This window comes from Meriones unguiculatus, chromosome 10 (genome assembly GCF_030254825.1).
Source record: "Meriones unguiculatus strain TT.TT164.6M chromosome 10, Bangor_MerUng_6.1, whole genome shotgun sequence".
Taxonomy (NCBI): domain Eukaryota; kingdom Metazoa; phylum Chordata; class Mammalia; order Rodentia; family Muridae; genus Meriones; species Meriones unguiculatus.
In genome coordinates, this window is record NC_083358.1 from 16,979,038 (window position 1) to 17,002,365 (window position 23,328).

At 45.5% G+C, this 23,328-nt stretch overlaps 1 protein-coding gene across 3 annotated transcripts; it reads left to right on the forward strand.

Annotated features, from left to right (window-relative positions):
* Positions 1-1,984: 1,984 nt before the first annotated feature.
* Positions 1,985-22,833, forward strand: LOC110546021 (ATP-dependent RNA helicase DDX19A). 3 transcript variants are annotated; one of them, XM_060391967.1, is made up of 12 exons: positions 1,985-2,143; positions 6,280-6,328; positions 9,554-9,604; positions 10,513-10,648; positions 15,687-15,779; positions 17,278-17,380; positions 17,754-17,868; positions 18,315-18,492; positions 18,808-19,045; positions 20,648-20,810; positions 21,205-21,396; positions 21,764-22,833. In XM_060391967.1, exons 1-12 carry the CDS (start codon positions 2,087-2,089, stop codon positions 21,823-21,825), a joined length of 1,437 nt encoding a protein of 478 aa, XP_060247950.1. In that variant the 5' UTR covers positions 1,985-2,086; the 3' UTR covers positions 21,826-22,833. The 3 variants fall into 3 exon arrangements, with proteins under 3 accessions (XP_060247950.1, XP_060247951.1, XP_060247952.1); XM_060391968.1 differs by lacking the exon at positions 1,985-2,143 and adding an exon at positions 2,424-2,444; XM_060391969.1 differs by lacking the exons at positions 1,985-2,143; positions 6,280-6,328; positions 9,554-9,604; positions 10,513-10,648 and adding an exon at positions 11,513-11,549.
* Positions 22,834-23,328: the final 495 nt, after the last annotated feature.

Below are 23,328 nucleotides of genomic sequence, written 5' to 3' on the forward strand. Positions count from 1 at the left end.
CTATTGCTTTCCTAAGCCATGGAAGGGGAGGTCAAAAGAAACAGCTGAGATGGCTTCCACAGGGGGGAAAAATAAGGTTTGTGAGGATCAGCAAAGAGTTCAGCTGAGGCAGAGCTTGGCTCAGGAGAAGCTATTTGGTAGGAATTATTAGAAAGTGCCTTCTCTTTGGGCTCAGGTGTGGAAAAAAAGGAGTCATTGTGGGTGTACTCCTTTTGGGGTGTACAAGCTAGCTGTGGGCTGGGAATGTTCTGAAAGAAGGTATGGCACAGCCCAGAGCTGTTTACAACAATAGCTGAGCGGTTTTATGGTTTTGGTTGGTTTCGGGCTTCAGACTAAATCACCAGAAACCAACCTCACAGTAGATGCAGGTGGTAGGAAGAAAGTGTTTTTTAAAGGAGGTACATGCCTGTAATCCCAGCAGTTGGGAGCCAGAAGCAGGCGAAAGTTCAAGGCCATCCTGTTCTACACTGAGAGTTCCAGGCCAGTCAAGGTTACAAATTGAGACACTGTCGAAGGAAAGGAAGGAAAGGAAGGAAGGAAGGAAGGAAGGAAGGAAGGAAGGAAGGAAGGAAAAAGCTGGGTGATGGTGATGATGTCCACCATTAATTCCAGCACTCAGGAGGCAGAGGCATGTGGATCTCTTAGTTCAATGCCAGCCTGCTCTACAGGACAGCCAGGGCTACACAGAGAAAACCTGTCTTGAAAAACAAAACCTATTATAAGTCTTGCAGTCTCAAGGCGAGTCGAAACTTGAACTCCTTAATTGTATCCAGACCCCATGTCTGCTCTAAGACTTGTGTCCCAGTAGATACACTGAACCATGTTCTTTGTACCAGAGCAGCTGTGCTTGGTAGTGAAATTTCTTTTAATAATTGTGCATTGGTGGTTTGCTTGTATGTATGTCTTTATGAGGGTGTCAGATTCTGGTGTTGTAGAGAGTTGTGAGCTGCCATGTCGGTGCTGGGATTTGAAACCAGGTCCTCTGGAAGAGCAGTCAGTGTTAACTGCTGAGCTATCTCACCAGCATCCTGGTAGTGAAATTTCAGCACCAAGAGGACAATGGACAGCCAGACTCCAAATATGTCTGTTTTGAGACTAGGTTTCATACAGCACAGACTGGCCTTGAACTCTCCATCTTCCTCCCTGTACCTCCCAAGTACTGGAGTTAAAGGTGTCCATCTACCATTCCCGAATTTTGCACTGTTTTCAGAGTGTCTTTGTGTGTGTGTGTGTGTGTGTGTGTGTGTGTGTGTGATGTGTCTGCTCAAGTCACTTGAACAGCTTTACACAACCATCATAATTTCTTATCCCAACATTGGGGAGGCAGAGGCAAGAAAAAGGAGTTCAAGACCAGTCTGGGCTATATGAGATTCTTGTCTCAAAAAACCAAAAACTGAATACATAACCATGCACGTACTATGTAACCCTGTTTGGTTTTTAATAATTGATTGATAGATTGTTTCGAGACGGCTTCTCTCTGTAGCCCTGGCTGTCTTGGAACTTGCTCTGTAGAGCAGGGTGGCCTGCTTAGAATTATAAAGGGGCCATCATGGCCTGGCTCATTTACTTTTATTTATGTGCACGCGTATGTCTATGATGGTGAAGGCCAGTAGAGGGCGCCGGATCCCTTGTCTCAGCATTTGCCAGGTGACGGCAGCTAACTGCAAGACACCTTGTTCTAGAGGGAGGACTCTTCGTGTGAAATGAAGTGAGTGCTTAGTTACTCTTTGCAGAGCTCTAGGGCGCTAACTCACAATGAGACCGCACCTAGCGCAGTAGAAATTTTTTCTTTTTTTTCCCCCCCAAGACAGGGTTTCCTCTGCGTGGTCCTGGGCGTCTGGAACTCTCTCTGGAGACCAGGCTGGCCTCGAATTCAGACATCAGCCCAGCAGGATTTTCAAGCGCTAACTAGGCATGCTTATCGACCTAGGGACGAATGGGAGCAGGCCGCGCGGGGCAGGAAGTGACGTCAGCTCCGCGCAAGTCTTTTTCCTCTCCGCGTGAGTGGCACTTGGCGCGGACTGGGACTCAAGGCTGGTGTTGGCGCGCTGCGGGGCTTGTCTTCGGGTCGCTCGTTTGGGGGACCATGGCTACCGATTCCTGGGCGCTGGCGGTGGACGAGCAGGAAGCCGCTGTCAAGTCGGTCAGTGAGTGGCCTGGCGGGGATCGGGGACTGAGGCGGTCGCTGTGTCCAGCACTGTCACCTCCGAGGCGGGGCGGCCCGCGCGCCGCTTGAGTTTGATGCGGGCAATCGCTGAGTGCTGGTTTGCTCCTAGAGAGAAGAAAACCGGTGTGAGCTTCTTACCTCAATTTGGACTGAAAAGTTGCTCCTGTGCTGACTCTGTCCTCACTGTGTGCCAGGCCGTAAACTGGCCTTTCTCTCGACCTCTTACAAGAAATGGCAACATAAAATCCTCTTTTCATTGTTAAGGGACAGTTTTTGAGTGAGTTTATTTTGCTTTCACCTACCATTCCCTACCTCTAAGCTTAATGCTTAATGTGGTCGGCAGTTTGTAGCTCTCCTGAGTAACGGTTTTTGTTTACAAGTGTTAATACTTCACAGATACAAACTGTTTAGTAGGCTTTTTCTTTCTCTCTTTCTTTAGTAGTGGTTAGAGACAGCGTAGTACAGGTTGGCCTCCGACTTGCTGTGTAGCCGAGGCTGGCCTTGAGAACCCCTGACTTCCTGTCTTTCTGCCTGCTCTTCAATATTGGAGTTACAGGTTTGCTGCCTTTGTTTTGCTTTTGAGACAGCCCAACTGACCTGCAGATCCCTGTGAACTCACGGTGGCCTCAAATCCTTTCAGTATCTTTGTTTGTTTTGTGTGTTTGGGTCTTTTGCCTGTGTGTATCTGTGCACCACTTGAGCGCTCACGTATGTTAGGAGAGGGTGTTGGATCCGCGGGAACTGGAGTCATAATCGGTTGTGAGCCTCCCTGTGGTGCTAGGAGCCAAACCCTGGCCCTCTGCAAGAGCAACAAGCTCTCCTAACCACTGAACTCTACCGTCTTTAGTTTTTGTATGTGTTTGTGTGCTTTGAGTATGCATGTGCCATAGGTCATGTGTGCAGGTCAGAAGATAACTTGTGAGGCTAGATTCTTGTTCTTGTGGGTCCCAGGGATGGATTCAAGTCGTCAGACTTGATGACTTGGTTTCAGATCTAGTGTTTAATAGGAGATTATACCTAAAAGACAGTGACTGAGAAACTTATATGTTCAGTCCAGGCTGCCCTGGAGTTTGCCGTGTAAACCAGGATGGCCTTGAACCGAGAGAGCCACTCCCTCGACTTCTTTAGTACTGGCCCTAAAGGCATGTGTCACCATGCCTGGCTTAATTATGGATTTTGAGAAAAGGATCTCACTCTGAAGTCCAGTCAGGCCTCAACCCCTGGACTCTGGTAATCCTTCTTGACTGGAATTGCAGGAGAGTACTACCATACCTCTCCTTTTGGCTTTTAAAGATGTACTCTCCAAAGCTGGGGAGTTAGTTTTGCAGATCACACCTGCCTAGCCTGATTAAGGCCCTGGGTTGGATGCCCTAGCACTGCAGGGGTTAAAAATAAATAGTATGTCCTTAATTTCCTTCTGAGAAGATTTATCACAAAACCACCTAAACATCCTTGCTATTTGACCTTGCCATCGTGGTTCTCAGGAGGCTGACGGAGTCCCCTTGAGCCATGCTTCACCACCACCACCCTAACATACACACACCTTTCACCACTTAGACCTATGTACGCTTCCTGTCCAGAGAGGCAGGACTAATGGTCAGAGGCTGTGTGCTGAGGGTGGCTGAAGAACAAAGATGGACTGTTGACTGGCTGGTCTCTCCCAGGTGTGATTACTGATCACTGTCAATCAAGCCAGCCATACTTGTCAACCAGCAGTTCTTTCCTTGAGTGCAGTCGAGAAAGTGATGACAAATTCGTGCTTTTGACGTCCTTTTGTCTAGCTCCTCAGAGAAAGGTGTGTTAACACATCTGTTCTTCATAACAAACCATGCTTCCATGGGCTTGGTTAGTTTTCTCTTCCATCAGGCCTTCTGGAGGCTACTCTAATTAAGGTGTTTGAATTTAAATACTCCACAGGGTCTTAATCAAATGTTCAGACCATCCTAGTTGTATATTTCTGTTGATTCCTGTTCATATAATGTGAAAATGATGATTAGCCAACCAGTAATAAGTTCTGCTATGAGATCTCTTTCCCCCACTAAAGAAGGAGCTGTGTTCACCTGCATCTTCTCTAAAGAGATCAGATGAAAACTCTCGAACTGTCATGGTGGTTTGAATGAGATGTTCCCCATAGACTTGGACATTTTAACACTTGGTCTTCAGTTGGTGCCCCTGTTTGGCAGGTGCTCAGGAGGTGTGGCTTTGTTGGAGGAGGTGTGTACTGGAGGTAGGACTTGTGAATTAAACAAAACAAAACAAAACAAAACAAAAAGCCCTATTTTGAGTTCAGTTCAAGATGTACAGCTTCAGCATCTAGCTCTAGCCACCTAGCTCTCTGCACCATGCCATGGACTCCAATCCCTAGAATAATTTTAGAACCACAAGCCCAAATGAGCTTTTCTGTAAGCTGTCTTGCTTATGTCTCATCAGAGCAATAGAAAAGTAAGTGGTGCACGTGAGAGTAGATCTCCTTTCCCAAAGACCTACAGTAGTGAGAGTTGGAGAGCCAGCTTGGAAAGGACGTTATCATTTAGCAAAGCAGAGCCAGTCTGAGAGCATGCTGGGTGTGTTGGCCCACACTTTTAATCTCAACTCTTGGGAAGCTGAAGCAGGTGGATCTCTTGAGTTCAAGGAGAAGGTAGTCTCCCTAGTGTGTTCCAGGATAGGCAAGGCTGTAGAGAGACCCTGTCTCAAAAATCCAACAACTCATGATACTCACTTAAGTAAGGGTTCTTGCAGGCAGACCCAGGGCCCTGGAAACATATCTTATAATACCATCTACATTGGTTCCTTGACTGTGACAGAATACGTGATAGGAGCAATTTAAAAGTCTATTCGGCCAGGCAGTGGTGGTGCACAATTTCAGCCTTCAATTTCAGCCCTCCAGAGGCAGAGGCAGAGGCAGAGGCAGAGGCAGAGGCGCAGAGGCGCAGAGGCGCAGAGGCGCAGAGGGGCAGAGGGGCAGAGGGGCAGAGGGGCAGAGGGGCAGAGGGGCAGAGGCGCAGAGGGGCAGAGGCGCAGAGGGGCAGAGGGGCAGAGGCAGAGGCAGAGGCAGATCTGAGTTCAAGGCCAACCTGGTCTACCAGGTGAGTTCCTGAACAGCCAGGGTTACACAGAGAAACCTTGTCTCAGAAAACAAACAAACAAACAAACAAACAGTTATTTTGGCTCATGGTTTGAGAAGGGCACAGGGTCTGGAATGGTGGAAGGCATGGTGCTGGATGCCGCACTGCTTCCTCATGTCAGGAAGAGAGGTGAGTGCTGCTGCTGCTTCACTCCCTCTCCTCCCAAGGCCAGGGAAAACCTTGATATCTTTCTTGATTGGCGTGGGGGTGGAGGTGTCATTGATTTTTTTTTTTTAAGGTGTATTTGTTTATGGTTTAAAAAGTGTTCTGCCTGCATGTATGCTTACATGCCAGAAGAGGACACCAGATAGCATTACAGATAGTTAGGAGCCACCGTGTGGCTGCTGGGAATTGAACTCAGGACCTTTGGAAGAACAAACAGTGCTCTTAACCTCTGAGCCATCTCTCCAGCCCTGTTTTTGTTTGTTTGTCTTTTAAGGCAAGTCTCATGTGGCACAAACTGGCTTCTAACTCATGATCTTCAACTTGTGATCTTCCTGCCTCCATCCCCCAGGTACTGGATAAAGGCCTGTTTCACTGTGATACATTTGAAATTAGCTTCCATGCAGGTGTTTGATAGGATAGAGGATTGTAGTTTGTTTAATTATGGGGGTAAAGAGATTGGGGCATGGCTTAGAGATTCCACATCTGTCCCTTTGTTTTTGTCCTGGGTTTGACCTTGCATCACCCAAACCCAGAGAAACAAACAATGCAGATGTTCTAGAAAGAAGAAAAGCAGCTGTTCGAATCTCTTTTCGCTTTTGTCCCTGTACCGTTATGTTGAACCCATGCCCACCTCCTCTGTTTGTGCTGCTGAGGAAGCACGAGCTGTTTTTGCCCAGGCCTTTAGCATGTCTTCTATTGAGTAGAGCAAATCAGCTCAGCTCCCCGGCAGCTTACCTTTCAGCAGGCAGCCCACCGCCCCTGGGTTGGACTGCCCTCTTTAGTTGGGTATTTTGCTTACTGTTTCCTTTTGTTTTTTCTCAGATGAGCAGTCTGCAGATCAAGGAAGAGAAAGTCAAAGCTGACAGCAATGGTGAGTCCCTGGAACTACAGACTAGGCACCTGTTATACCTGTGCTTGTGCTGCAGCTGACTCTCCCAGAGTCAGTCGACACGTGTCAACGTGGAATGGAGCCCAAACCAGGAACTGGGGTACATTTCGGGAGAGGGAATGTTTTCCAGATTCTCCTAGACTTAAATAACAAAAGTCCCTATTGTATTTTCTCCTGTTTACTTGATGTTTGAATCTTTTGAAGCTTGACTGGGTTCTAGCCAGGCATGTTGGCTCTCGTGTGATTCAGAGGGTTTTTGAGGTTTTTTTAGGTCCTCCCTCCCCCATGACTACATAGTAAAGCCCATCTAGGAAACAAACAAACAAGAACCTTGCAAGGTAATGTAATCCTGTAATCCCAGCACTCAGGCAGAGGCAGGCGGATCTCTGAGTTCAAGGCTAGCCAGGTCTACAAACCAAGTACAAGACAGCCAAGGCTACACAGAGAAATCCTGTCTCGGAGAAAAAAGAAACAAACCAACAAACAAAAATCAACAACTCAGAAAGCATAAAAGGTACAAACCCCCTTCCCACACCACTCCAGTGTTTACTGTTCCCATGCCACCTGTGTTCATTTGTTGGGTTGCCTGTGAAACAGCATCTCAGTGGTATGTAGTTTAAACCTCAGAGCTGCCAGGTGTGGTGGTGCAGGCCTTTACTGCCAGGAGAGGCAGAGGCAGGTGGATTTCTAAGGTAGGGGCCAGCTAGAGCTACAAAGTGAGACCCTTTCTCAAAAGCAAACAAAATCCAACCCCAGTAGCTTATTGTTTGAAAGCTCAGGAGAGTAGAAAAGATCGAGGTATCCAAACTTTGTCACTTCTGAGGGATTGTAGAAAAGACCTTGTTCCAGGCCTCTCCCCTGACTCCTGGTGGTTTGTGGCTGTCTTTGGTGTTCCCTTGGGTTTTCTCAGTTTTGTCCAAATCTCTGCCCTCAAGTCACATGCTATTCTCCTGAATATCATTCCTCTTTCCATTATTGGTTGGTTGGTTGGAAATGCTCGGGATCGAACTCAAGTTTTAAACATTCGAGGCAAGTGTTCTGTCGCCCCTCAGCCCTAGGTTTCCCCTTTTCATGTTGGCCCACAAATATTGGATTAGGGCACACTACCCAGTGGCATCTGCAGTGCGGTCCCTTTCTGAGGTACTGCAGATTAGGAAAAGGATACGTGAATTTTAGGAATACTGGCTTCAACCTGTAGCACAGAATTGACAGCTGTTGGTGATGTTATACTTTAGTTTCCTTTTGCTTGGATTGTTTAGGTCCTTTATTTATTTATTTGTTTGTTTGTTTTTGGCTATAGGGTCTTGCCATATAGCTGAGGCTGGACTTGAATTCATAGCATTCCTTCTACCTCGGCATCCTAAGTGCCAGGATTACAGATTTATGTTACTGTGCCTGGCTCTGAATTTTTAATACAATCCCAAAGTTTCCTTTTTCTTCCAAAAAAAATTTTTTTAAATATATAAGGCAAGTACAAGTAGGGATTCATATTTTCATTCATTCTGTTTTCCTGTCCTCTCTTCCTGCTACTCCCTACTTCTGAAAGGTGACAAGATAGTGCGTAGTATACTTGATTTTCTTCATGCAACGATATTCTTCTGTAAGCTCTCCTTATTGAACTACACAGCTTTATATTATGCTGATATGTTATTAATATAAGGTCTGTCTCAATTTGATATTCCTATTTTTAAAATTTTATTTTAAAATTAGTGTTTGATCCCTTGGAGTTGGCGTTACAGTCAGTTGTGAGCTGCCGTCTGCGTGCTGGGAATTGAACCTGGGTCCTTTGGAAGAACAGATAGAACCATCTCTCCAGCCCTATTTGATATTATTATAAATAGTATGTTTTAGAATAAGCATGAGCTTAAATATACTGTGCAATATATTTGTCCAGTAATTTAGCCAAGATTTGCCAGGTCAAGAATGTTAAGTATTTGGAAAAAAAGAAAATTTGTGGCATGCTGGAGAGATGGCTCAGTGCTTAAGAGTTATCATTGCTTTTGCAGAAACCCAGTTCTGTCTAACACCCATATCAGGTGACTCGCCATTCTGTAACTACTCCCTTTTCCGGCCTTTAGGATACCTGCACTCATGTGGGTAGACATATATAATTAAAATAAAAATACATCTTTTTTTTTTTTTTTTTTTTGCTTTTCTTTTTTGTTCTGTTTTTGTTTGTTTTTTTGAGACAGGGTTTCACCTGATTCTGCCTCCTCCATGTGCTGGGATTAAAGGCATGTGCCACCAACCAGCTATCCTGAAAATAAATCTGTGGTTCACGTGTGCTTGTGCGCATGTGCTGTGTGTGACACGTCTGTCGCATGCACAGGAGGTCAGAAGACAACTTACAGGGGTTGATTCTGTCCTGCCAGGTGTGACCTGGAGATTGAACTCAGGTGTCAGGTGTGACAGCAAACTTCCTTACCTAAGGACTCACAGTATTGACAAATATCTTCAAAGTCGGGCTGAGGGTATATATAGCTCGGGGGTAGACTGCTCCACAGCATGCAGGAGCCCAGATCCACCCTTGGCACCATATAAACCAGGCATGCAGGGCCTCTTTAATCTAAACACACGGAAGTTGAAGCAGAAGGATCAGAAGTTCAGTATCATCCTCTGCTTCACAGTAAACTCAGCCACTGAGCTACATGAGATCCTGTCTCAAAACCAAAATAAAATCTATCCTCTGTAAGATTGTTTATTTTCAGTGTTTTGAAGCACAGTCTGGGTATAAAGCCTTGACAGACCCGGTTAGCCTCCAATTCTGGGTGTGCTTGTTTCTGCTTCCCCGCTCCTGGAATGACGACACTCACCACTATGTGAGGCTCTCCGTAAATATCCTAGGATTTCAAGTATTTCTGTCAACAGAGCCTGAAAGTGTCTGCTTCCCTACAGTCTCATAACAAAGTATTTAGTCGGACTTTTTAGGAGTTTCTCTAGTCTTATAGGTAAAAAATAGGGAATAGAATTCATGATGTGATGCTCTGCTGTATTTTAGGATAACTAAGTCAGAAACTACCTGTTTTTGTGATTCTACCCTCAAGTTTTTCTTATGCACTTACGTATACTGTAAACATAAAATCATTAAATAGGAAAAAATGCCATCTGTTTACATTTTTCACTTCAGTAAGTTTTAGTGCTTGTACTGTTTTGGCCTTTAGGTGGGGTAGTGTTTGCCTTTTTGGTGACAGCTGTTTTCTTGTGTAGGTGTTATCAAAGCCAGCACGGCTGCAGAAAAGACAGAGGATGAAGAGAAAGGTAATCATTCTTTTAAGTTGCAAGAACCTTAGTGTGGCCGGGGCCCAAGCCAAAGACCCCCTTGACTTACAAGAACAAGTACGTGAGGGGGAAATCAAGAGTGTGCAGTTCCTGAAGCCAGAGAAAATGGCTTCAATGGTGGTGTGTCAGATCTGGGAAGAAGGCTCATTGAGTAAAGTGCTTCCATGAAAGTGTGACCTGAGTTGTACCCCGGTGTGTACTTCACGGACCATGCGTCAGTAAGCCTAGCTCTGATGGAGAGTGGTGTGATGGCAGCAGGGGGATCCTGAGCTGTCTGCCAGCCAGTCTAACAGTTGGTAGGCTCCAGGCTTGTTGAGAGACCACACCTCAAAAAAATAGGGTATGAAGCAATGGAGGAGGATGCACAATACAATCTCTAACCTCCACACTCATGTGCACACCTTTGTACTCACACACACACACACACACACACACACACACACAAATGCAAAAGGGATGTATGGATGTCAGGCTGGACATGTACCTCAAGGGCAAAACACTTGTCTGGTGTGCTAGGCCTGAGTTCTATCCCCACAATGGAAAAACAAACAAGAGTGTCACTGTAGTGACAAGGTGATTAAGGAAAGAAGCATCATGTTTGTAGTCTCAGCTGTTTGAGAGGCTCAGGCAAGTGAGGCTTAAAACAAAAAATAGCTTACTAGTGCAGGGACAGAGTCCATACACTCAGGGCCTTGTGGCAGGAGAGTGCTGTGGCTTCAGCTGAGACCCTATAAGGTGAAAATAGGTGAGAATCAAAAAGTTAAAGATGAAAGGCAGTGGGATTGGGCTTTTCTCCAACGGTGAGTGCTTGTCAGGGTTTAGTGTAAAGACACAAAGAGTGGGGCTTGCCCTGAGTGGATGAGGAGAATTTCCTTTCTTCCTGACAGAGGACAGAGCTGCCCAGTCTTTACTCAACAAGCTGATCAGAAGCAATCTTGTGGATAACACCAACCAAGTGGAAGTCCTGCAGAGGGACCCAACCTCCCCGCTCTACTCAGTGAAGTCTTTCGAAGAGCTTCGCCTGTGAGTGTTCAGCTTTGAACATCCTCCTCCTTCCCCGGTCCCAGTAAAACAGTATCTGTACACTGGGCATGGCAAAACATACTTTAATCCCAGCATTCAGGAAGCAGAGGCGGGGGACCTGTGAGTTCACTCTGGCTGGGACTGCATAGAGAGACTCAGTCTCAAAGATAACAAATCCAGCATTTCAGATCCCTGTGGACTTTTACTTTGGCTTTAAAATTTGCTTAAGTCATATTTATGTCTTTGATTATGCAATAATCTACGTAATTCAAAAGTGAGTGTGGGAGGGTGGGGGTGTGGTAGAGGGAGTGCTTGCTCAACAGATGGGAAGTCCTGTGTTTGATCCCTAGCACTGCACAAAACAAGCGCTTGGCGGCATGCCTATAATCCCAGCATCTGCAGGCAGGGGGATCAAAAACTCAAGGTCATTCTGGGTCTCGCAGCAAATCTGAGGCCTGGCTGGACACATGAGACTGTGTGATGGTTACAGTGATGGTCTTCTACCCCTCTTGACTACCCATTTTCTTCCAGGGTAGCTCTTTTCTTTTTCTGGGGACACTGGATCTCAGAGCAGTCTGGTGGTGCTGAAGGCCCATAATCTAGCTGTTTTGAAGTAGAGGGAGCAGAAGTTTAGGATCTGCCTGGGCTACAGAGTATACGTGGGATCTCACCATGCTGCCTTGATAGCCGTGGACAGCTGGGCTCAAGGACCCTCCCACCCGAGCCTCATGGGTAACTGGGATGTAGGTGTGCATGTGCACCTGATCTTCTCTGTAGAGACTGAAATGCTGTCGGTTCATTCGTCAGAGCTGAAAGTCTTTTTTTCTTTTATACTCTTAGAACTTTGAATAAAATATTGGATGACAGGTGATTTCTGGATGTCAGGAACATGTCTTATTAGGTAAGCCCTTTGGAAGACTATAGGGTTTACAACATTTTTAGAAAGTGTCTGAAGAGCCTGGGTTCCTGGGACCTTGAGTACAACACAGCCCTTGTAGGTCAGCCTTTGAGGGAAGGGACCACTTTTAATAATGAAGTATACTTAACAGCTCTCAGGAGGGGTTTCTAATAATTTGAAATGAGACCACGCTGTATAGCATCGTGTCTATACTCAACACTGCCACACTGACCGCTTGAAAATGCAGAATGGATGGAGCTCATGTGTGTGTGTGACAGAGACGTTTATCTCTGAGCCTGCAGCACATCCATTCAGCTAGACATCCCAAGGGTCCTCCTGTGTCTGCCCCTCTACTATTCCTGGGCTTATAGGCATGTAGCACCACTCCTACTCCTTAGCTTTTCCATGGGTGCTGGGCATGCTTGTACCGTCATGCTCATGTGGCAAGACTTTACCCACTGAGCCATCTCAGCAGCCCCATTCATGTCAGATTTCTATCACAATCTTTTTTGTTTGGTTCAGTTGGTTGGTTGGTTTTGTGTTTTTGAGACAATGTTTCTCCGATTAGTCCTGGCTATCCTGGAACTAGTTCTGTAACCAGGCTGGACTCACAGAGGTCCACTTTCCTCTGCCTCCCAAGTGCTACAATTAAAGGCGTGTGCCACCACTGCCTGACAAAAATAAATTTTTTAATTTAGTTTTATTTATTTATTTCTTATTTTAATGCATGAGTGCTTTTGTCTGCATGTATGTATCTGCCTGGAGCAAGTGGAGGTCAGAAGGCAGTAGACCTGAAATTGTAACAGATGGCTGTGAGTCACCATGTAGGTGCTGGGAACAGAACTCAGGTTCTCTGGAAGAGCAGTCTGTGCTGCTCTTAATCACTGAGACACACACACACCTGCTTTTTTTCTTCCTCCTCCTCCCCCTGCTTCATCTTCGTCTTCCTATATAGCATGAGGTAGTGTAGGTTATCTGAGGACTTACAGTGATCCTCCTGCCTCAGCCTCCTAAGTGCTAGGATTACACGTGTGAGCCAGTTGTCTCAGCCGTGTCAGGACAATCTGATGTGCTCCATTGTTTCCTAAGTCTGAGGTACTTCTTCCACACTCTTGAGTTTTTGATTCATTTGAAAGACTTGCACTTTCAGTTCAGCTCCTCGTCCATTGCTGTTTATTTGTGAAAGAACCTAGTTAAGTAGCCATGGATGGCCTGGAACTCAGATACAGAGCTGAGCTACCACTTGGAGCTTGAATTGTCTTCTTATTGAGTTGTTGGACGGTAACTGGATGGAGCCTGGATTGCTGTTTGGGGTTCTCCCATTCTTTGTTGTGTGCCTGTGCATGGGAATGCATGAAGGCCTGGGACTGATTGTCTTCACCTCTCATTTCCCACCTTGTTTTCTGACAGGGCCTCTCACTGAGCTCGTAGCTTACCCGTTGGCTAGACTGGCTGGCCAGCAAGCTGGGAATACAGCAATCCCCCCCTCCCCACACACACACACCTCCTTTGCCAACACTAGGATCACAGATATGTGCCACCATGCCAAACTTGAATTATTTTATAATTAAAGATTTAAAATGCAAAAGAAAAAAAAAAGCCAGTGGAACCTGTTGGGTTGGTGAATATTATTAGGTGGTGACCTTTTTTAAACAAGCATGTCAGAGGCCACCTTTATTACCAAATAGAGAATACCAAAGGGTTTTGTTTATTTTGAAAATTAGCTATGTCTGAGAACCCACATATGCCAGGAGAGTTGGCTTCATAGAGAAATAGAGAAAACTTAGAAGAACTTTGGTTTGGCATTTTTTTTTCCTCCTTAGTTTTCTTTATTTGTGAATATGAATGCTTTTATTTGCTTGTATGCCTACATGACTGAAGAGCATCAGACAGAAAAGTGCTTCAGATTTCATTGTAGATAGTTATGAGCCACCATGTGGTTGCTGGGAATTGAACTCGGAACCTCTGAATGAGCAGCCAGTGCTCTTAACTGCCGAGCCATCTCCCTAACTCCTTTAAAAATATTTTTATTACAAATTTTTAATATTTTTAATTTAATATAAAATTTTCATTTTTTTTTTTCTGTGTGTGTGTGTATGTGGATACCTGTGTGTGTGCACCAAGAGCATGCCTGGGGCCCTTAGAGGCCAGAAGAGTGCAGTCAGTCAGGTCTCAGAACTGTAGTTAGAATTTGAGTCCTGAGTTAGAATTTGGGTTCCTTTGTAAGAGGTTAGTTCTCTTAACTGCTCAGCTATCTCTCTAGCCCCTTTGTCCTTTAAGGTTTTTTTTTTTTACTGCATTTATTTGTGAGTGTGTGTGTGTGTGTGTGTGCGAGCAGGTACATGGGACATGGGACAGAGCAGGTAACACCTGCACTCCCAGGTATGTCATGCACAGAGGTTAGAGAATAAGTTGTGTGAGTCGGCTCCCCCTTTCTATCAAGTGGGGTCCAGCTGACAGATCAAACTCGGGTCATCAGGCTTTGTAGCAGGTGCCTTTATTCAGCCATCTTGCTAGTCTGTTGCCGTCCTTCCCCACAAAGATAAAGTCTCACTGAGTAGCTCAGGCTGACCTGGAACTCACTGTAGCCCAGGATAGTATGCAATTCATGGCAATCCTCTTCCTCCAGCTCTCTTACTGCAATTGTAGGTGTGAGATACCATGCCCAGCTATTAGCTTTTCTGTGATTCCTGCACTCAATAAAGGCAGAGGTAAAGTGATTCAAGCCTGCCCTCAGCAACATAGTGAGTTCAAGGCTAGACTGGGCTAGTGAACGCTTTCCTTTAAAAAAAAAAAAAAAACAAAAAAACAGCAACATAAAACAGAAAGCCTTCTGGGCTGGCAGATGGCTCAGTGGGTAAAAGCTATTGCCGTGCAAGCTGATGACTTCAGTTCAATCTCAGAACTGACTCCTGAAAGTTGTCCCGTAACCTCCATGTGTACATGGGACAGAGCAGGTAACACCTGCACTCCCAGGTATGTCATGCACAAATGCGTAATAATAAGCAAACAAAAGTTAAAAATAAGAGTTTTGTGTATTTTTTGTTAAATACTTTATCAATAGAGAGTTAGTAGAGAACATATTATGAATACATATAAACATAATATTAATTGATGCTTGTATAGTTGCTTAAGAATTTGTTCCCAGGACTGGGGATATAGCTCAGTGGGCATAGTGCTTGCCTGGCACTTGTGAAGCTCTGGGCGCAGTCCCATACTACATAAGTGTGGTGATGGACTCACGAGATGAGTCATGGTCAGGTATATCGAGTTCCAGGACAGCCACAGCTATGTAGAGACCTTATCTCCAAGAAATAAAAATAAATTTTGGTTTTTTGGTTTTGGTGGTTGTGGTGTGGTTTTTCTTTGTGTAGTCTTGGCTATCCTGGAACACTCTCTCTGTAGACCAGGCCAGCCTCGAACTCATAGAGATCCGGCTGCCTCTGCCTCCCAAGTGCTGGGATTAAAGGTGTGCACCACCACCGCCCAATTAAATAGTTTTAAAAAATGAGTCAGGATGATCAGAAGAATTAAGAAAGGATAGCCTTGGCTACCTGAGATACTGCCAAAAAGACCTCTGAAAATTCCATTTTCTTTTTCTCTTTTTTTTTTTTTTTCAAAACAGGGTTTCTCTGTGTAGCCTTGGTTGTCCTGGGCTGTGTAGACCAGCTGGCCTCAAACTCACAATGATCCGCCTTCCCCTGCCTTCCTGAGTGCTGGGATTACAGGCATTCGCCACAATGCCTGGTCCAGTCCTTTTTTCTGTCTTCCAAGGACACCCACACACATCTATGCATACACATAGATAAAGATAAATTTTTTAAAAAAATTAGTTAGGCGCTGGTAAGATGGTTCGTTGGGTAAAGGCACTTGCCACCAATCCTGATAACTTAAGTTCAGTCCCTAGGACCTTCATGGAAAAAGGAGAACACTGCCTCGTGCAAGTTGCCCTCTGGCCTTTACCTGAACACCATGACACAATCATACATGTGTATCTATAGAGAATAAATAAATGTAAACTTTAGAATAATAGTTTGACTGAGATAGGAAGTGTGTCTTGCTAGATCTAGGAAAAGATGATAAGCCTCTCAAACCATTTGAATTGCTAGAAATCCATCTCATCTCTACGTTTCCTCCTAGGAAACCACAGCTTCTCCAAGGAGTCTATGCCATGGGCTTCAATAGACCATCCAAGATCCAGGAGAATGCATTGCCCATGATGCTTGCTGAACCGTGAGTGCAGACCCAACCGTACCTTTTCAGAATTGGTTTAACTAAGTGCTTCATGACTGGCTTTCATTGTTTCTGGGCACAAAATGGGCTTTCTGGGACAACTTGCTTTCTCAGGAAAAGAGCTTTGGAAGCGCAAGGAGAATCACATAGATTTGAACACATTTCATTCTTTTGATGGGGTGTTGAGACAGTTTCTCTGTGTAGCCCTGGCTGTGCTTGCTCACTCTATAGAGCAAGCTGGCCTCAAACTCACAGTGATCCATCTGCTTCTGCCTCCTACTTGGGATTAAAGGCATGTTCTACACACTGCTAAGGGTTTCTTCTAAAGCACCATTAGGCCTAATTATGGACTCCACATACAGAAGTAAGACATGCATCATGAGTGTGATGCCAACCTCCTGGGCTATATATTGGACCCTGAGAAAAGAAAGGAGAATGTGCCACCTGTGTCAGTCTTGTATTATCTGTACAGACAGGAAGAGAGAGTTTTCAGAAAGAGCGGAAATTCAGGGCATGTTATAGTTCATTGGGACTTTGTGGCCTAGATCTTACTCTGCTGTTTTGATCTCTCTCTCTCTCTCTCTCTCTCGGACACTTGGGGCTTTAGAACTAGGACACTTTAGAATCTGGAATGAGGATTTTGTTGGTGTGAGTCCAGCTAAATAATCATTTCCTTTTTTAACAACTAACAGGGAAAAAAAATGGAGTTGGTGAAGTGGCTCTGGGTGAAGGCCCTTTCCAATAACTGACACCTGTAGGGTGATCCCTGGGACCCATGTGGTAAAAGGAAGGAGCCACCTCCTAAAAATTGTCCTCTGATTGTCCACTTACATAGCTCCAGTCCCCGAAACACTAAACTAAACATAATTTACAAATCTTCAAAAGGGGCTGGAGAGGTGGCTCAGTGGTTATAAGACCACTTCCTGCTCTTCCACAGGACCCAGGTTTGGTTCCTATTACTATGTCAGGTTGTTCACAACTTCTTATGACTCCAGCTCTGATTCTCTCTTCTGGTCTCAGTGGGCACTGACTTGCACTGACTTGCACAGACGTACAGATGTATATAAAATTAATGAATAAAAGCATTTTTCAAATGTGGAGTAGAGATACTGTTCAGTGCCAGATTACACAGCATGTGCAGGGCGCAGAGTCAATCCGGGCGACTGCCAAATAAAATGACGCACTGCAGTTAATTTCTGTTCAGTGCAGAAACATAGACAATAGAACGAACGTTAACCGGAGAGAGGCTCATTCTATGTAGGAAAAAACATTTCAACCTTTAATATTATAGTTTTTTTTTGTTTGTTTGTTTTTTTTTAATCTTTGAGATAGGATCTTACTGTGTACCATTGACCGGCCAGGAGCTTGCTATGTAGACCAGGCTGCTCTCAAACTCACAGAGAGCTGCCTGTGTCCACCTCCTAAGTGCAGGAATAAAAGCATGGCTCACCACACCTCACTCCAATATTAATTTTTTTTCCGTTCTTTTTAAATGCAGCCCCCAGAATCTGATTGCCCAGTCTCAGTCTGGTACTGGGAAAACAGCTGCCTTTGTCCTAGCTATGCTCAGCAGAGTGGAGCCAGCAGACAGACACCCTCAGGTAAGTATTAAGATCTGTGCTTGTCTTCCCTGACACTAAGTAGCCATGTGATGAGGCATAATTAATGTTGGCACCTTAGTCTTTGGCTATCACATAGCAGGTTAATGCTCCAGGCTTTGGCGGGGGGGGGGGGGTAGAGTTCTTTTGGAGACAGCAGCTTTAAACGGTAATTTCTGAAGGCCTCCAATAATACCAAACCAGGGCTTCCATGAGGGCAGGGTTCCTTACTGAAGGCCTTTGTTCAACAGGTGAGAGGTGGGTACACGTGAGGAGTAGGGCCCCTGGGCTATTTGAAGAGGTAATAGCATCAGTGTGCTAGTGGGCTTAACCCTGTTGTCTGTTACTAAAGTCGTCTTCTGTGATTCTCTGCCAGTGTTTGTGCCTGTCCCCAACATATGAGCTGGCGCTTCAAACAGGAAAAGTGATTGAGCAAATGGGCAAGTTTCATCCAGAATTGAAGCTGGCTTATGCTGTTCGAGGCAATAAATGTGAGTACGAGGGATGAAACCTAAACAGGGATCATGGAATTCATAAGCAAACTGATAAAAATAATTTTTATGTTTTTAGCAGGAAGTAGAAAGAAACTTGCACCTTTTGTGTCCATAGTGCACTGAACAGGGGCTATTGTACTTCATAGCTGAAGGAGCAAAGCTTGAGGATAGCCTCACGTGTGATTCATTTATTGGGATGGGATTGTGTGTAGGTTAGAGGATAATTTGTGGGAGTCAGTTCTTTCACCACGTGGTTCCCAGGGATTAAACTTACTTCTTCAGATCTAACAGAAGCCTTTGCACGCTTAGCAATCTTAGCAGCCCCCACGCGTGTTTTGAAATCTGAAAATGACTTGTTCTGACAATTCTGAGAGGATGTGTAAGGTGATTATTTCCAGACCTGAACTTGCCTTTGGGATACCTAGAACATGTCTTTTCCACAGTGGAAAGAGGTCAGAAGGTCAGTGAGCAGATTGTCATTGGTACCCCGGGGACTGTCCTGGACTGGTGCTCCAAGCTGAAGTTTATTGACCCCAAGAAGATCAAGGTGTTTGTTCTGGATGAGGCTGACGTGATGATAGCAACTCAGGGCCACCAAGACCAGAGCATCCGCATCCAGAGGTAGGAACCAGAGGCAGGAGGAACTTGCCAAGGCCTCCTCTTTCCCCTTGGGTTCTTTGTCTGCTATGTGCAGCAGCATCTGTGTGATGGCCATTTCCACAGCAGCTCTCACCATGCTCCCAGCATGGGTCGAGAAGAGACCTGGGAGCCTCATTCGGCCCAGTGTCTTGATGGGTCTGCTCCTGCCTCCCCAGGATGCTCTGTATCCAAGTCAGCCCTCTGGGGCTACAGCCCATCCTGGCCGGGGAGGCCGAGCTTGTGTTCCTTCTGGCAAAGCCTTGGAGTCGTGCAAAGTGCCTGGGCCTCCACTTGCAGGATGCTGCCCAGAAACTGCCAGATGCTGCTTTTCTCTGCCACCTTTGAAGACTCGGTGTGGAAGTTTGCCCAGAAGGTGGTCCCAGACCCCAACATCATCAAACTGAAGCGCGAGGAGGAGACTTTGGACACCATCAAACAGTACTATGTCCTTTGCAATAACAGAGAGGAGAAGTTCCAGGCCCTGTGCAACCTGTATGGGGCCATCACCATCGCTCAGGCCATGATCTTCTGCCATGTGAGTAGCTGATGTTGGGATGCACTGCCCCTCCTTCATTTAGCACCACTGCCTTTGCTCAGAAGGAACAAATTCTCCACTGCCCCTCCTTCATTTAGCACCACTTCCTTTGCTCAGAAGGAACAAATTCTCTGAGGAGCAAAGAACTGGCTTGTGGGAATGGAGAAGATGGTTTATTTTAGTGGTCATGTTCTAGGAGGTACATAGCTTTAACACAGCGTTCCCAGAACAGTATCTATTTGTGGGAGATATGTTATTGAAAATCCAAAAGAGGTCACTGATGATTTGTAAGGAAAAGAAGAAATTTAACAAGCTGGCTACCTTTCCCTGGAAAAAGCACTTGCAAATAGTATTAGGAGACAAAAGAGTAGGACACGTTCTCTTCTATTAATGGCCAAACTTTCTGCATTGATTTTATTTTGTTTTTGAGACAGGGTTTCTCTGTGTAGTACAGGCTGGCCTTAAACTCAGAGATCAACCTCACCTACCTCTGCCTCCTGACGGCTGGGATTAAAGTTGCAGTATGTTCTTTTAACTACTGAGCGATCTCTCCAGCCCATTATTGTCTTATGTCATACCTGAGCCAATCAGTGATTGCTTGTGCATTTAGTAATCCTGTCTCCTGAGACTCTCTTTACCCAGAACCATCTCTTCATGTCTCTTGCACGTAGCATGTCCGACATGTCTCTTCATGACATGGCCATGTCAAAGAGTCCAGTAATAGTCTTTTGGAATTTCTATGGTTTCCTCTAGCTCCTTTGTGACCCATTCAGGTTTTGTTTTTGAAATAAGGTCTCAATACGTAGCTCAGGCTGGCCATCAACTTTAGGTTTTTCTGCCTCACTTTCCAAGTGCTGGGATTATAGGCAGTTTTATTTTGTTGTTTTTAATTTATTTATTCATTTATGTATCAGCACTCTCTCTGCATGTACACCTGCACGCCCAGAAAGGGGCATTAGATCCCTTTTTAAAAAATGATTTAATTTTATGTGCATTAGTGTGAATGTGTAAGATCCCTTGGAATTGGTGTTACAGACAGTTGTGAGCTGCCATGTGGGTTATGGGAATTGAATCTGGGTCCTTTGGAAGAGCAGACAGTGCTCTTAACCACTGAGTCCTCTCTCCAGGAACCCCTTTAAGTGGATGGTCATGAACTACCATGTGGTTGCTAGGAATTGAACTCTGCTCAGGACCTCTGGAAGAGCACAATGCTCTTAATGGCTGAGACATCTCATTAGCCCCTGTTGTTGTTTTAATTAACATTCATTTATTTTATCTTGTGTGTATATACATGCCACAGCATGTCAGGATATCTGGGGAGTCTATTCTCTTCCACAGTGTGAGTCTGTGGAATCAAAATTAGATCATTATTATGGCAGCAAATATGTTTGCCTACTGAACCATTTCACCACACTGAAGTTTATTTTGATAGTGGAAACTTAGTAAAATTATTTCCCAAGTGACATTTCTGGTTGCTTTTGTACTGTCAGGTTGGCAGTTTTAGCATATTTAATGTTAGCTGATAAGTTTTCAGGTACGGTCTAGATTCACAACAGTCTTTTTAGGTACTGAGATTTATTACATGTTTGGTTTCTTTTCTAGACCCGGAAAACAGCTAGCTGGCTGGCAGCGGAGCTCTCCAAAGAGGGCCACCAGGTGGCTCTGCTGAGTGGAGAGATGATGGTGGAGCAGAGAGCTGCAGTGATTGAGCGCTTCCGAGAAGGCAAAGAGAAGGTTCTGGTGACCACCAACGTGTGTGCCCGAGGTGAGCAGAGACTGGCCCGGTTCACCAGGCTTGGGGTCCCAGGCCCTCCCTGTGAGCAAGAAAAGTACTTGTGTTCGTGGTCTCATGGAGGTGGGAGGGTTTTAGGGGCATTCCTTCCTAGAGAAGCTGATTCCTGTGGGCAATAAGAACCTTGTGGGAGAAGCCAGCAGTCCTGCCTTGGTGGGAAGAAACTCAGGCTTCCAGACGCTTTCTCTATGACTTGTAGAGTTCTGTTTTTCTGCCTAGGCTAGAGTCCAATTTAGTGGGGTCCTCTATAGTGCCCCCATCCTGGTGTGACCTGTCCAGGCCATATGTCCAGCAGAAGTGTGTGTGTGTGTGTGTGTGCGTGTGATGGTGCCCTGCTTTGTCACCTCCCTCCAACCCCTTTGTACAGGTATTGATGTTGAACAAGTGTCTGTGGTCATCAATTTCGACCTTCCTGTGGACAAGGACGGGAACCCAGACAATGAGACCTACCTGCACCGCATTGGGCGCACGGGCCGCTTTGGCAAGAGGGGTCTGGCGGTAAACATGGTTGACAGCAAGCACAGCATGACTATCCTCAACAGAATCCAGGAGCATTTTAGTGAGTCCCTGAGTTGGCTATGTGTGGAACCCTTTTCAGAGGGGCATGTGGGAGCGGGGAGGTTTCCTTTGTCCCCGAGTAGGCTCTGCTCCCACACATGCTGTCTCCATCGGCATGTTGTCAGGGAGCACACAGTCAGGGCTCAGGAGTGGAATATCAGTGCCCTGGGACCAGGCTAGGAGAACCTGACTTCCTGGGAAGTTGGCAGGAGTGACCGGGCCCTGGAGCCAGCTGTCCAGGCTCAGGCAGCCTGCCTTGTGCTAGAGGAAGCATCACTGTTGCACAGGGGTTGCCTCCGCAGACTGCCTGCTGTTCTGAGTGACTTGGTTGATTTCCATGGTGGTCTTCCAATCTTTTTTTCCCTCAGATAAGAAGATAGAAAGATTGGACACAGATGATTTGGATGAGATCGAGAAAATAGCCAACTGAGAAGCTTCTCCAGCAGCTGCCGCCACCCTCAGCACTGTCCCTGCCTGGGAGCCTAGTGCTTTCATGGCATAGGCCTTGACAGACACCTCAGAGACCAAGGCCTGAGTAGAGACTACCTACCTCATTCAGAATCACGTTTGGACTTGACAAATTTCGAAAACAGTAGGGCGAAAATCTAAGGAAATTTTGCATTTTAGAAAGTAGTCATAGCTGGGTTCATGGTGCACACCATGAATCCTAGCACTTGAAAGGCAGAGGCAGGTTCATCTCTGAGTTACAGGGCAGCCAGAGACATGTAGTGAGACACTGTCTCCATGCAAGAAGAGTCCTTACCACTAACCCCTTTAAAGCCAGTTTTCTCTTCTCTGGTAATACAGTTGCTGTTGATGATGTTTGGGCCCCAGACTGTGTACCCACTCTCTGGCTACATGTGTTTGGACCAACCTCCAGCCTTGAATAAGTGACAGAAGAAAAGGTGTTCAGAGAGGCCAGGAGAAGCACAGCACAGCTGTAGCAGGCTGCCTTTGATGGAACTAATAGAGTCCCTCTGTACTCCACCCACCCATACCACCTCAGTTCCTCCCTGGTGAGATTCTCGGCTACTACTTTATTCTTCAGATTGCCAGACAAGATGGTAATCAGCAAATGACACACTCAAGACATAGGTCTGTTGGGTAGACAATCCCTTTGAAGATGGGGTCTGTCTTTACCCCTGCTCACTTCATCTGTCCTGTGCCTAGCTCCATTATTTGGTTCTAGTGCATAGGATTTCATGCCAAGCAGTAATTTAGAAAGGAAGTTATGACCAAGCAAGACCTCTTAATTATGCTGTAAGCAGGCTTATGGGTTACTTCATACATTGTGTGAATAAGATTCGATAAATCCGTGATAAAACGAAGTTCTATGAAATTCTAAAATAATTATGAGAAGCATTTTACTAATCATGGTTTATTTGTATTTTTATGCTTACTAGACTAATATATGCTCATTAAAAAGTGTGTATAAAAAGTGCTCTGTGTGCACTCTGGAGGCACCGCAGCTACCAGCTTGCTCAACATGTCTTACTGTTTCTCCTCCGCCTTCCACACATGCTTTCATTTTCAGCAGTATGAACACTTTAACAGTATTTTTTAACCTGATGTTTCACTTGTATGTATTTTGGAGATTTCAACAGATCCTGTCCTGTACATATGTACATACACACACATCTATTTCACTCTGGAAAGTAGCTATTACCCTAATGTGGGGCCAACTGGCCCATATTCAACCAGTGTTAAGTATTGAGGATTGACAGCATATTCCAATGCCCATAGAGCCATGTTGACCGCCTCAGTCCCTGTCAGAACTGTTCTTACATTGCTGGGGTTAGAATTCTTAGGTCAGAATGGGAATTTTCTCTTTTTTTGAGACAAGGTTTCTCTAGCCTTGGCTGTCCTGCACTTGCTTTGTAAACCAGGCTGGCCTTGAACTCACAGAAATCAGCCTGCCTTTGCCTCCCTGACT